General features: G+C 36.6%; 1 protein-coding gene across 1 annotated transcript in view; it reads left to right on the plus strand.

Annotated features, from left to right (window-relative positions):
• KYNU (kynureninase) overlaps nt 1–14,876 on the plus strand; it is a 117,716-nt gene that overhangs the window by 43,102 nt on the left and 59,738 nt on the right. Inside the window, exons 6-9 of the mRNA XM_040228225.1 lie at nt 6,325–6,386; nt 9,388–9,459; nt 10,636–10,710; nt 13,366–13,512. Coding sequence (XP_040084159.1) covers nt 6,325–6,386; nt 9,388–9,459; nt 10,636–10,710; nt 13,366–13,512 — 356 coding nt within the window. The remainder of the gene's footprint in view (nt 1–6,324; nt 6,387–9,387; nt 9,460–10,635; nt 10,711–13,365; nt 13,513–14,876) is intronic.

Here is a 14,876-nt window from a genome sequence, read left to right on the forward strand (position 1 = left end):
TGTGGTTCATCACATTCCATGCATGAAAAAAATTAGGTGATCCAAATGAACACTGTATTCTTTGAAAGACTAACATTTCTTCAGTTCAGTTCATTTCAGTCATTCAGTCGTGTCTGACTCTTTGCAACCCCATGAATCACAACACGCCAGGCCTCCCTGTCCATCACCAACTCCTGGAGTTCACTCAGACTCATGTCCATCGAGTCAGTGATGCCATCCAGCCATCTCATTCTCTGTCGTCCCCTTCTCCTCCAGCCCCCAATCCCTACCAGCATCAGAGTCTTTTCCAATGAGTCAACTCTTCACATAAGGTGGCCAAAGTACTGGAGTTTCAGCTTTAACATCATTCCCTCCAAAGAAATCCCAGGGCTGATCTTCAGAATGGACTGGTTGGATCTCCTTGCAGTCCAAGGGACTCTCAAGAGTCTTCTCCAATACCACAGTTCAAAAGCATCAATTCTTCAGCGCTCAGCTTTCTTCACAGTCCAGCTCTCACATCCATACATTTTTTTCAGTTCAGTTCAGTAGCTCAGTCGTGTCCGACTCTTTGCGACCCCATGAATCGCAGCACGCCAAGCCTCCCTGTCCATCACCATCTCCTGGAGTTCACTCAGACTCATGTCCATTGAGTCCGTGATGCAATCCAGCCATCTAATCCTCGGTTGTCCCCTTCTTCTCCTGCCCCTATCCCTCCCAGCATCAGAGTCTTTTCCAATGAGTCAACTCTTCGCATGAGGTGGCCAAAGTACTGGAGTTTCAGTTTTAGCATCATTCCTTCCAAAGAAATCCCAGAGTTGATCTCCTTCAGAATGGACTGATTGGATCTCCTTGCACTCCAAGGGACCCTCAAGAGTCTTTTCCAACACCACAGTTCAAACGCATCAATTCTTCGGTGCTCAGCCTTCTTCACAGTCCAACTCTCACATCCATACATGACCACAGGAAAAAACATAGCCTTGACTAGACAGACTTTAGGTGGCAAAGTAATGTCGCTGCTTTTGAATATACTATCTAGGTTGGTCATAACGTTTCTTCCAAGGAGTAAGCGTCTTTTAATTTCATGGCTGCAGTCACCATATGCAGTGATTTTGGAGCCCAAAAAATAAAGTCTGACACTGTTTCCACTGTTTCCCCAGCTATTTGTCATGAAGTGATGGGACCAGATGCCATGATCTTCGTTTTCTGAATGTTGAGCTTTAAGCCAACTTTTTCACTCTCCACTTTCACTTTCATCAAGAAGCTTTTTAGCTACTCCTCACTTTCTGCCATAAGGATGGTATCATCTGCATATCTGAGGTTATTGATATTTCTCCTGGCAATCTTGATTCCAGCTTGTGTTTCTTCTAGTCCAGAGTTTCTCATGATGTACTCTGCATAGAAGTTAAATAAGCAGGGTGACAATATACAGCCTTGACATACTCCTTTTCCTATTTGGAACCAGTCTGTTGTTCCATGTCCAGTTCTAACTGTTGCTTCCTGACCTGCATACAGACTTCTCAAGAGGCAGGTTAGGTGGTCTGGTATTCCCATCTCTTTCAGAATTTTCCACAGTTTACTGTGATCCCCACAGTCAAAGGCTTTGGCATAGTCAAGAAAGCAGAAATAGATGTTTTTCTGGAACTCTCTTGCTTTTTCCATGATCCAGCGGATGTTGGCAATTGGATCTCTGGTTCCTCTGCCTTTTCTAAAACTAGCTTGAACATCAGGGAGTTCACGTTTCACGTATTACTGAAGCCTGGCTTGGAGAATTTTGAGCATTACTTTACTAGCTTGTGAGATGAGTACAATTGTGGGGTAGTTTGAGCATTCTTTTGCATTGCGTTTCTTTGTAATTGGAATGAAAACTGACTTTTCCAGTCCTGTGGCCACTGCTGAGTTTTCCAAATTTGCTGGCATATTGAGTGCAGCACTTTCACAGCATCATCTTTCAGGATTTGAAACAGCTCAACTGGAATTCCATCACCTCCACTAGCTTTGTTCATAGTGATGCTTTCTAAGGCCCACTTGACTTCACATTCCATGATGTCTGGCTCTAGATTAGTGATCACATCATCATGATTATCTGGGTCATGAAGATCTTTTTTGTACAGTTCTTCCGTGTATTTTTGCCACCTCTTCTTAATATCTTCTGCTTCTGTTAGGTCCATACCATTTCTGTCCTTTATCGAGCCTATCTTTGCATGAAATATTCCCTTGGTATCTCTAATTTTCTTGAAGAGATCTCTAGTCTTTCCCATTCTGTTCTTTTCCTCTATTTCTTTGCATTGATTGCTGAAGAAGGCTTTCTTATCTCTTCTTGCTATTCTTTGGAACTCTTCATTCAGATGCTTATATCTTTTCTTTTCTCCTTTGCTTTTCACCTCTCTTCTTTTCACAGCTATTTGTAAGGCATCCCCAGACAGCCATTTTGCTTTTTTGCATTTCTTTTCCATGGGGATGGTCTTGATCCCTGTCTCCTATACAATGTCACGAACCTCATTCCATAGTTCATCAGGCACTCTATCTATCAGATCTAGGCCCTTAAATCTATTTCTCACTTCCACTGTATAATCATAAGGGATTTGATTTAGGTCATACCTGAATGGTCTAGCGGTTTTCCCTACTTTCTTCAATTTGAGTCTGAATTTGGCAATAAGGAGTTCATGATCTGAGCCACAGTCAGCTCCTGGTCTTGTTTTTGTTGACAGCATAGAGCTTCTCCATCTTTGTCTGCAAAGAATATAATCAATCTGATTTTGTTGTTGACCATCTGGTGATGTCCATGTGTAGAGTCTTCTCTTGTGTTGTTGGAAGAGGGTGTTTGCTATGACCAGTGCATTTTCTTGGCAAAACTCTATTAGTCTTTGCCCTGCTTCATTCCATATTCCAAAGCCAAATTTGCCTGTTACTCCAGGTGTTTCTTGACTTCCTACTTTTGCATTCCAGTCCCCTATAATGAAAAGGACATCTTTTTTGGGTGTTAGTTCTAAAAGGTCTTGTAGGTCTTCATAAAACCATTCAACTTCAGTTTCTTCAGCGTTACTGGTTGGGGCATAGACTTGGATAACTGTAATATTGAATGGTTTGCCTTGGAGACAAACAGATATCATTCTGTCATTTTTTAGATTGCATCCAAGTACTGCATTTCGGACTCTTTTGTTGACCATGATGGCTACTCCATTTCTTCTGAGGGATTCCTGCCCACAGTAGTAGATGTAATGATCATCTGAGTTAAATTCACCAATTCCAGTCCATTTTAGTTCGCTGATTCCTAGAATGTAGACGTTCACCCTTGCCATCTCTTGTTTGACCACTTCCAATTTGCCTTGATTCATGGACCTGACATTCCAGGTTCCTATGCAATATTGCTCTTTACAGCATCAGATCTTGCTTCTATCACCAGTCACATCCACAACTGGGTATTGTTTTTGCTTTGGCTCCATCCCTTCATTCTTTCTGGAGTTATTTCTCCACTGATCTCCAGTAGCATATTGGGCACCTAATGACCTGGGGAGTTCCTCTTTTGGTATCCTATCATTTTGCCTTTTCATACTGTTCATGGGGTTCTCAAGGCAAGAATCCTGAAGTGGCTTGCCATTCCCTTCTCCAGTGGACCACATTCTGTCAGATCTCTCCACCATGACCCACCCATCTTGGGTTGCCCTGCAGGCATGGCTTGGTTTCATTGAGTTAGACAAGGCTGTGTTCCTAGTGTGATTAGATTGACTAGTTTTCTGTGAGTATGTTTTCAGTGTATCTGCCCTCTGATGCCCTCTTGCAACACCTACCATCTTACTTGGGTTTCTCTTACCTTGGGCGTGGAGTATCTCTTCATGGCTGCTCCAGCAAAGCACAGCCACTGCTCCTTACCTTGGACGAGGTGTATCTCCTTACTGCCGCCAATCCTGACCTTCAACATGGGATAGCTCCTCTAGGCCCTCCTGTGCCTGCTCAGCCACCGCTCCTTGGGTTGCTCCTCAATTTAATCAGAAGGTAATCATTAAGCAACAATGGAATGCCTGGCCTTTATAGAAATTCTACCTCTCTTTTTTTCTGCATCTTCCATATCTTTGTTTTCATTTGGTGGTAAATTTATAAATTATTTTATCCTCTTTTGATTTCTTCTCATTACATTATTTCTGGCTTTCCCGGCAGCTCAGTGGGAAATAATCCCCCTGTGATGCATAAGACACAGGTCTGATCCCTGGGCTGGGAAGATCCCCTGAAGTAGGAAATGGCACCCACTCAACTATTCTTGCCTGGGAAATCCTATAGATTGAGCAGCCTGGCAGATATAGTCCATGGGGTCGCAAAAAGAGTCGTATACAATTTAGCAAGTAAACAACAACAACACAGTCTTTCAAATGCTTTTCTTTCTATCAGTTCTGCTCTTTCTTGATACAGTCCCCCCTCAGTTTCTTTGGGGATTGCTTCCAGGAGTCCACACAGGATATTCCCTCCAGAATATCAAAATAGGTGTATGCTCAAGTCCCTAACATAAAATGAGTTGTGCCATGAATACATTCCTTCCTCTATATCCATGGGTTTCACATCCATAGATAAGGATGGTGAAATGTATTATGTTTCCTTCCTTTTCACCTTCCACATTCCCTGCCAGAATATTTTTTATTAAAATTAATAGTTTTCAGAAAAGATGTGTGTAACGAGCTAACAGGAAGTTAAGAATAATATCCGATTTATGTCTTAGATGATGTTTTGTTTTATAAGTAATAGTGAAAATTCATACCATAATGCAAAGAAAGAAATAAAATAAATCTGGCAGCATTTCTTTCATATTTCAAAAAGATGCTCATACCATAGGAGAAGATGTATGCCCCCATATACAACATAAGCTATCTAGCATGTTTGAGACACCTGTTTAGAGTGGAATGCAGTATGAAGAACTTACTTGTGGCTCACAAGGTAAAGAATCTGCCTGCAATGCGGGAGACCTGGATTTGATCCCTGGGTTTGGAAGATCCCCTGGAGAAGGAAATGGCAACCCACTCCAGTATTCTTGCCTGGATAATTCCATGAACAGAGGAGCCTGGCAGGCTACAGTCTATGGGGTCTCAAGGAGTTGGACACAACTGAGCAACTAATATATGTATATATATAGATAGATAGGTGCAGTATGAGGTTGTTATTGTCCTTGGACTTGAGACACTATTCACCTTACAATGACCAGAGAAACATATATAACAGCCACCATTTGTTTACCAATCTTGCACATCAAGTGGGGAAATCCATCCATCAAATGCAACAAGTTTTTCTCTTCTAGATCAAAGCACAGGCCTTTCCTTAAATGGCTATGTTGAAATATAAATTCCACTTATCTCCAGTGGCCTCCCCTCAAGTGAATTTAACCTAAAAATCTATCTAGTTATTAGAATAATTATCCTATTTACAGTCTATCTTTTTGAGTAAAATGGGATTCTATCAGAAGTATCTCATTGGATACAAAGTGCAAGACTTGTATGAAGGGTTTTCTCTTACACCTTGTACAGCCTTACAAATATTAAAGCTCATAGCCTCTTTTTCTCAGTAATAGTAAAGAGATACTATTTTAATTGCCTTCAAGAGCCATCATAAGAAGCAAAAGGGGGGAAGTATTATTACCTTTGTTCGTGCTCTGAGTTCTTAAGTATCCACTGTATGCTTTCTCTCTGGGTCTGTTTCTAGTGGTATGACCCTTGTTAATAGGAATTAGATCAGATTATGGTTGTGTTGTGGTTATCTTAATTTTGCATGTTTTCTTCATCAAACAATACATATTTATATGAATTATCTTGTATCAGTGTGAATAAAGAAAACACAGAGCTATTCAGCATTTACTTTACTGCTAGCTTTTTTTGTCTTAGGAACTACTGTATATTTCACTGTAATAACAGTGAATTATGTTTAGCAGCATTGCCTTCTTTTATTAAAGGTGCATTTTAATTTGATATTAGAAACAACCAGCTTTAAAGATGTGATTGGCCTTCAATTCTTTTTGGATTCCTCTTCGAGATGCACTTACCACAAAAATGTGTTCTGTGGGAATTTGGCAACCTAGCTGATGATAGATCATTTTTAGTTTACAGGAGAAAGCAAATGCTTCACTATTACGTTTTTATTATTTATTATGTCAAAAAGGAAATGTAATTTTTAGCTAGCTATGTGCATGTTAGTCCAAATATCATTTGATAAAATTAGTCAAGTGGGAAAACTTCCATTTCTTTGTGATGACACATCAAATATGGCCTTATCACTAAAAACATTAAGGATGAAAGAGTGATACTTTGTTTTTCCAAGTACCCTTAAAACTAACAGGAAAATCTAAATTATTATATACTTACTTTTCAGGAGCCAATGAGAAAGAAATAGCCCTAATGAATGGTTTGACTGTTAATTTACATCTTCTACTGGTAAGCCTTCTTTCCCACCAGTGTTTACAATACACTCATTTACAGAATCTGATTTTTTCTATCTTTAATTCATGAGAACTTGGAGTTTTACTTACTTAAAAATAAATTGTGAGATTATTTTCAATTATACCAGGAAATGCTTGGCCCTACTAGAATGGCTTCTTCATAATCATGGGAGAGTTGTCTCTTTACAAAGAGCTTTAGAATACTGAGCTCTTATCTTAGAACATAAGGAATAAGAGTTAAAGTTGATGAAAAGCTAAATTGCTGCAAGCACACAAAATAATGATGTAAAACTGGTAGCAAGCAGTGATCTTTTCAGAAAGACAGTTTTCTAATGTGCTGAGTATTTCTGTACATTAATTTTGGGGGGTAGATTTAAAAAAAACCCTGTTGCTGGAAGGGATTGAGGGCATGAGGAGAAGAGGGCAGTGGAGAATGAAATGGTTAGACAGCATCACCAACTCAATGGACATGAAATGGCTCAATCTCCTGGAGATAGTGAAGGGTAGAGAGTCTTGGTCTGCTGCAGTCCAAGGTATCGCAGAGACATGATTTCAGTTATGTTCAGTCGCTCAGTTGTGTGCGACTCTTTGCGACCCCATGAATCGCAGCACGCCAGGCCTCCCTGTTCATCACCAACTCCTGGAGTTCACTCAGACTCACGTCCTTGAGTCAGTGATGCCATCCAGCCATCTCATCCTCGGTCGTCCCCTTCTCCTCCTGGCCCCAATCCCTACCAGCATCAGAGTCTTTTCCAATGAGTCAACTCTTTGCATGAGGTGGCCAAAGTACTGGAGTTTCAGCTTTAGCATCATTCCTTCCAAAGAACACCCAGGACTGATCTCCTTCAGAATGGACTGGTTGAATCTCCTTGCACTCCAAGGGACCCTCAAGAGTCTTCTCCAACACCACAGTTCAAAAGCATCAATTCTTTGGCACTCAGTCTTCTTCACAGTCCAACTCTCACATCCATACATGACCACAGGAAAAACCATAGCCTTGACTAGACGGACCTTAGTCGGCAAAGTAATGTCTCTGCTTTTGAATATACTGTGTAGGTTGGTCATAACTTTCCTTCCAAGGAGTAAGTGTCTTTTAATTTCATGGCTGCAATCACCATCTGCAGTGATTTTTGAGTCCATAAAAATAGTGTCTGACACTGTTTCCACTGTTTCCTCATCTATTTCCCAAGAAGTCATGGGACCGGATGCCATGATCTTCGTTTTCTGAATGTTGAGCTTTAAGCCAACTTTTTCACTCTCCACTTTCACTTTCATCAGGAGGCTTTTTAGTTCCTCTTCACTTTCTGCCATAAGGGTGGTATCATCTGCATATCTGAGGTTATTGATATTTCTCCTGGCAATCTTGATTCCACCTTGTGCTTCTTCCCGTCCAGCGTTTCTCATGATGTACTGTGCATAGAAGTTAAATAAGCAGGGTGACAATATACAGCCTTGACGTACTCCTTTTCCTATTTGGAACCAGTCTGTTGTTCCATGTCCAGTTCTAACTGTTGCTTCCTGACCTGCATACAGATTTCTCAAGAGGCAGGTCAGGTGGTCTGGTATTCCCATCTCTCTCAGAATTTTCCACAGTTTATTGTGATCCACACAGTCAAAGGCTTTGGCATAGTCAATAAAGCTGAAAAACAATAACAAACATTAACTGAGTCACTCTGCTTAGGTATTTCTTACCTTTTAAGAATTTGGTAATATGTATACCTTAAAATATATATTCTTGGTTTGAAATATGGTGCCTAGAGTAACTGATGTCATGAAAATTTTGTATTTCATTTTTAAGTGAGATTTTGAAAGCATGTCTATAGGACAAAGATGGACTATTAAGAACTGATATTTTATTTTTATAATATACAGACATGATTAGTAAACATGCTTGAAGGAAAGTGCTTATGGAGTATGTTAAGTATGATGGTAAACAGCATGACTTTCAGTTCAGACAACTCTCATTTGGCTTCCAGCTAGATTACTTAATACCTGTTTGATTTTGGACAAGGCTATTGTCATTTCTGGGTTTCCCAGGTGGGTCAGTGATAAAGAATCACCTGTGCAGGGGACACAGTTTTGATCCCTGAGTCAAGAATATCCCATTGGCAAGGAAATGGCAACCCACTCCAATATACTTGCCTGGGAAATCCCATGGACAGAGAAAACTGGTGGGCTACAGTTCATGGGTTGCAGAAGAGTCAGATACAACTTAGCAACTAAACAACAATTGGCATTTCTAATTTTAATTTTTTCCTTTGTAAAAAATGATGATGATAATTCTACCTCATACGTATAAAACATGATAATATGTGAAAATTGTTTTAGCACCCCGGCCAATGGTCAACATCCAATTCACAATAGCAATCATCCTTATTGTTATTATTGTCAGTCAGTATTCTCCAAGAACTGCACAGAGAAATGAAAAGGCTCCACTGAACACATGAGCTACTTCTCCCTGGTGAATCTAGAAATCTCAAATGTTTCATTAGGGCAAAGGAATTTTCAGTTGGACCTAAAATTAGATTTTATACAATCATAAAATTTTAGAAATATTATGTACTAGAAACCAAATCTACAGCTCTAGATAAATCACTATGAATAAGACATACATATAGATAGGCTTCCCAGGTAGCACTAGATAGAATATGATATTTCAGTCTCAGAGCAATTGCCATTAAGTGTATTGAGATTTTCAATTTTCAATTAATTTTCAATTAGTGTTTAAGTAAAGTTTGAGAATTCATTTTTATCTGATTCACATTTTTCTCTCAAATTTGCTTCCTATTGATAAACATAGTGAGCAAATATCTTCTTTTTAGAATTCATTGGAAACAAGGCTAATTGGAAAAATGTACCTTTGATAGGCATCTAACTGTGTAGTTAATTAATTCCTTTAAAATACTGGGGATTATAAAATTAAAGTGTGGTATAAAAGTGAACAAATGTCTAAGTTGTACATTAATGCTTTTCTCAATAAATCTATTTCATTGCAGTTATCATTTTTCAAGCCTACACCCAAACGATATAAAATTCTCCTAGAAGCCAAAGCCTTCCCTTCAGACCATGTAAGGATTCTTCAAATGATATTTATATTCTTTCTACTCTTCCTAAAGGAGCATATCATTTGCCTGACTTGAATGTTTATTCACTAGTCTTTTCTAAGTAACCTTATAATAAAAAGATCTGTCAAATGCTTTTGATTTATGCATTTTTATAGATTGTAGCTTTATTTCTTTTGTTCAAGTAAAACATGTGTTAAGGGAGAAAGAATTGAATGGGAACATTGATTTATTAGTCTTTTTAAAGACACTGAACAAACCACTGGTCTAAATCAAGTACAGTTATAAATGTTTTATTAATTCTTGTTGCTGTTTTATTTTATGAAATTAAATCAATACACACCCCAGTACTTAACCCTTTAGCTACCTAAAGTAGGAATATAAACAATTATCTGTCCATTTGCTTTCATAACACACTAGCATAATCATTGGTAGTTTTTAATTTTAAAAATGTATTGAAGACTTTAAGAATGTTTTGTGGTTCAAGGAAAAAAATCATGCTACTTTTTCAGCAATTTCAGTTGATAAGAAATTTGACTGTTACAGACACCAACACAGCTAAAAGCATATTTCAGTTTAGTATTAGAGAATAACTTGATTTCCATCTTTATATTATCACTATTTAAGTTTTCTAGCCTATATCTTATAATTTCAAGGCATTTAATCATTCAAATTAATAGCCATGATCTTACTAAAAAGGATCAAGAATATTTATCTTGAAAAAATTCAGGGTCCCTAAAATTTCTGGTTCCCATTTTCATCTGGGGCTCTCAATGAAGGGAACTTTTTTATCCTTTTCTTATACTAGCTTATTCTTTTTACGGAAAGCCATTTCTGTATCCTGTATTGAAGTCTAACAAGTCTTCACTGCTCACTTTGGTTATTTTGTAAACTCTGTTTTAACTCAAATTAGATTAATTAAATATCTTACTCAAAAATTTTCTTATATTTCTAAAGAATAAATGACCCTTACATTTCTATCCATATAATATTTCTGTTCAGATTGATGCATGTAAATTATGTTAAATTTTTCTCTGATACATTCTGTTTAGTCACTTTTAACCTTGACCTTGAATCTAATATGATAATATGTTTTATTATTATTTTATTACCTTTTTTTGAGATATTCTAATGTACTTCTGTGCACTAGACTTGATTTAATAAATCATCTTTCTTTTCCAGTATGCTGTTGAGTCACAGCTTCAACTTCATGGACTTAACATTGAGAAGAGTATGCGGATTATAAAGCCAAGAGAGGTATATAAGAAAGAGAAATAAATATTCATCATGCTTCTATTTAGTATTGATTTTTTCTTCATTTTGTTCAAAAGCTTATTATCTTCATTACTTTAATGGAACTTTCAAGAAAGTATAAAAGACCTATACTCTGTTACTATTAGGTCATTTTGCTTAAAATAGAAACAACTCAGAGTGTATTTATTTTAATTTTTTCAAAGGCTAGTCATATTATAAGCAAACTATTTTCCTATTAATACCACTAGAGTCTGTGCCACATTCTTCAGTGGGATGGGAGGAGATAGCAACTTGCACATATCATTTTCAAATTTAAATGCCATTGCCTGTGGGTGCCATTAAAATCACGTTACAAATCAGTTATATTTGTTGAATATTTACACAAGTTGAATGATGCCTATCATTTTGCCCCTCTTAATCTAAGTACCACATGTTTGCCTCTGAGTTTAGTCTGGGGTATTGAAAGGGACTTAGTGTAGCAGAAGCAAATTAGGTTTACAATCTCGTTATTACTCCCCAGGGAAATCCCCGTGACTTTGTGTTACGTACTTATCTCTGAGATTTCTTTATATTTAAACAGATAACAAGGGAAACAGTTGGGCTTGACCATATGTTTAAGATCTAAATTACTGTGCCCTTTATATTAATAAAGCTGTAAGGCTAAGTTGTACAGGCTTTGATATCTAAATCTTGCAGCTTGTGTAACTTGGCACCAACAGATCCACACAGGATAAATTTTAGGTTTCATGTATGTACAACACTCCCAAGTCAATGTTTGAACAATTATTTCTTTCAACCCAAAACCAATTTGAGAAATTAAAGATCTACTCTATTCACTTCTTTTTGCCAACATGTTATTAATGGAACAGAAAGTTCTCACAGCTTTGGAATGATATGTTTCATATATTACATATAAATTGCTTATTTCTAGCAAAAATGACTATAGCCATCACAAGTTTTTTGTTTTTTGTTTTTTTAAAGTAATAAGTGTTGTGGAGCTGTATGACTTAATCATATATTTGGGACCACTCTTTAGCATTACTATGAAGCAGGTCAACATGAAACAGAACCATATCTTATCACTGAAAAATAAATTTCTCATTTGTTTAGTACCAATTCTTTAAAGAAATAAAGCAGTAGTATATAGAGCACTTTCCTTACTTTTTTAAACAATTATAATGGACAAAATGTATTAGCTTCCTCTACGGGAAAAAAAAAAGAGGTTGGGGTTGACTAATTTTACTTTAAACTTTTTTTCTTAGAATTACTGAAATCCTTTTCTTCATGCATAAAATACACATCACTTAGAAATTCAGAGATTTCATTGTCAACTCTATTTTTTAATTTAAAATTTATTTTTAACTGGAGGATAATTGCTTTACAATATTGTGTTGGTTCCTGCTATACAGCAATTTGAATCAGCCGTATATCCCTCTCCTTCTTGAACCTCCCTTTCACCTCCCCTACATCCCACCTCTGTAGGTTGTCACAGAGCACCAGGTTGAGCTCCCTGGGCTATACACAAACTTTCTACTAGCTATCTGTTTTATATATGGCAATGGTTATGTTTCAATGCTATTCACACAGCTCCTCTCCTTCCCCTACACAAGTTTGTTCTCTATGTCTTTATCTCTATTCCTGCTCTTCAAGTAGATTGACCAGTACAATTTATCACTCTTATTTTTATAGATTATCATTTTTTCAAACAAGTCTCAGACTACTAGCAGAAATTAGCATATTATTACATATGTGATAATATTACATATGCCTAATGTGGGACATAGTAATTGGCAAATAGTAAGAGTTACTAAAATTAAAAATAATTTAAGAAAAATCCATTAATACTGTAATGAGTTTTCCCCAAATTATAATATAGCTAATGATGCTTTGACTTCAAGACCATGTCAGATTTAGCAGTGTAGAAAACTCATGAAGGCTTCATAAATAGATGAGAATTATTAGGCTACAAATTTATAATTTGTATCTGGCAGAGTTCTTTCACTCAAGTTGTTTATAAGACCAAATTAAATCATTCACAGTATTCACAAAGTAACTGATCACTGAATTATGGGAGAAAAATAACCTTGATAATATTAAATTTTATTGATAGTTTCTTTGTGTTTGGATCATTACCTTCAGATTGGTATGGAATAGATGTTACTCTTAAATTAATAGAAAATATTAGGCTAAGTTTCACTCAGATAATGATGTATGTGTGTCTTTTATCTGGAAAAAAATAATGATTTTAGATTGATAAGTAAAATACTAATTTCCAAGAAATCAGTTTTGACATTTAATATTTTATGGACATCCTATTTTTCTGGTATTTTATTGGATGGAAATAAAAATGAAATAATTTATAAGTATCTAAATAGTAAAGATTAATTGAAAAACTGAAGAATAAAATCAGGCAATAGAGTTTTGCAAAAACTTATACTTTATAAAATACTTGTTACTATTGTATTATCATTTCTTAATAACAAAAAGCATGTTCAGATACATGTTCTTGCCAGATTTTTGAAGATTCTTAACTTGAAAAAAATACCTTTGCTTTTTCTTATGGTAAGAAAGATCCCAAAGTGATTTTTGAATTGGGAAATATAAATAGAAAAGTTGTCATTGTGGATATTATGTAATTTATGCCTACCATGACTTTAGGGGGAAGACACATTGAGATTAGAGGATATCCTTGAAGTAATTGAGAATGAAGGTGACTCTATTGCAGTGATCCTTTTCAGTGGTGTGCATTTTTATACTGGACAGCTCTTTAATATACCTGCCATCACAAAAGCAGGACAAGCAAAGGTATGTGCACCATTTCCTCCTCCCCACTTTGTCCAGAACATATATATATATGTATATATATATATATATACATACACACACATATGATATATGATGGAGAAGGCAATGGCATCCCACTCCAGTACTCTTGCCTGGAAAATCCCATGGACAGAGGAGCCTGGTAGGCTGTAGTCCATGGAGTCGCTAAGAGTCGGACACGACTGAGCAACTTCACTTTCACTTTTCACTTTCATGCACTGGAGAAGGAAATGGCAACCCACTCCAGTGTTCTTGCCTGGAGAATGCCAGGGACGGGGGAGCCTAGAGGGCTACCATCTATGGGGTCACACAGAGTCGAATATGACTGAAGCGACTTAGCAGCAGCAGCAGCAGCATGATATATGAAAGTGTTAGTCACTCAGTTGTGCCTGACTCTTTGCAACCCCATGGATTGTAGCCTGCCAGGCTCCTCTGTCCATGGGTTTCTCCAGGCAAGAATACTGGAGTGGGTATCCATTTCCCTCTCCAGATCTTCCCTACCCAGGGATCAAACCCAGGTCTCCCATGTTGCAGACAGACTCTTTACTGTCTGAGCCACCAGGGAAGCTCCATATGATATATATGATATATATGTGTACATATATATATATATATATATATATATACATATATATATAAAAAGTATATATGTATATATATATAATATATATATTTGCCTAAAGTAAAATATTTATGTTTTAAAATATATTTAATATATATTATTTAATATATTTTAAAATATAAAGTTTATTAAATACACTTTAAAATATAAATATTTAGCTTTAGGTATCTCTATTTAAACCTCTTTTGTTACTTCTTGGTCTTACCTCCTTATTAGCATCTGCTCTTTCAATGTCTACCTCTAATCAGCAGGATGGGTGAGCTTCCTTAAGTGTTGTCATTGGTACAGAACTGCTCAGTCAGCAGAAGTAGCCAATACTTAGAATAGCAACTATATATTAGGACTATTAGAAACTCAACTCTGGTGCTTTGTTGCACTATAACTCATTCTAAATATAATCTACGCTCATTAACCTTATGTACCTGAAGAAGCGGAGATGAAGAATAAAAGTTTATCATAGATGGGATTTTACCCACTTTACTTTAAGGAAGCCATTATACAGCCTATAATGAGTAATTTTCCTTAAATACTACAGAATAATACTTAGTATACTATTATGAAACAGTAACTCTTTATATATGTCTTGTGAAAAAGTGTTTTAGTATGTTTGCTTGAAAAAAATAAGAGGGAAAACACTTAACAGTTACAAATTGTATTTAAAATCTTTAAGTAAGTGTTGTATTTGATTTAGCAATCAAGCCATATATTTAAAAAAAGTAACAAT

Source organism: Oryx dammah, unplaced genomic scaffold (genome assembly GCF_014754425.2).
Source record: "Oryx dammah isolate SB20612 unplaced genomic scaffold, SCBI_Odam_1.1 HiC_scaffold_27, whole genome shotgun sequence".
In the NCBI taxonomy this organism is placed as follows: Eukaryota; Metazoa; Chordata; class Mammalia; order Artiodactyla; family Bovidae; genus Oryx; species Oryx dammah.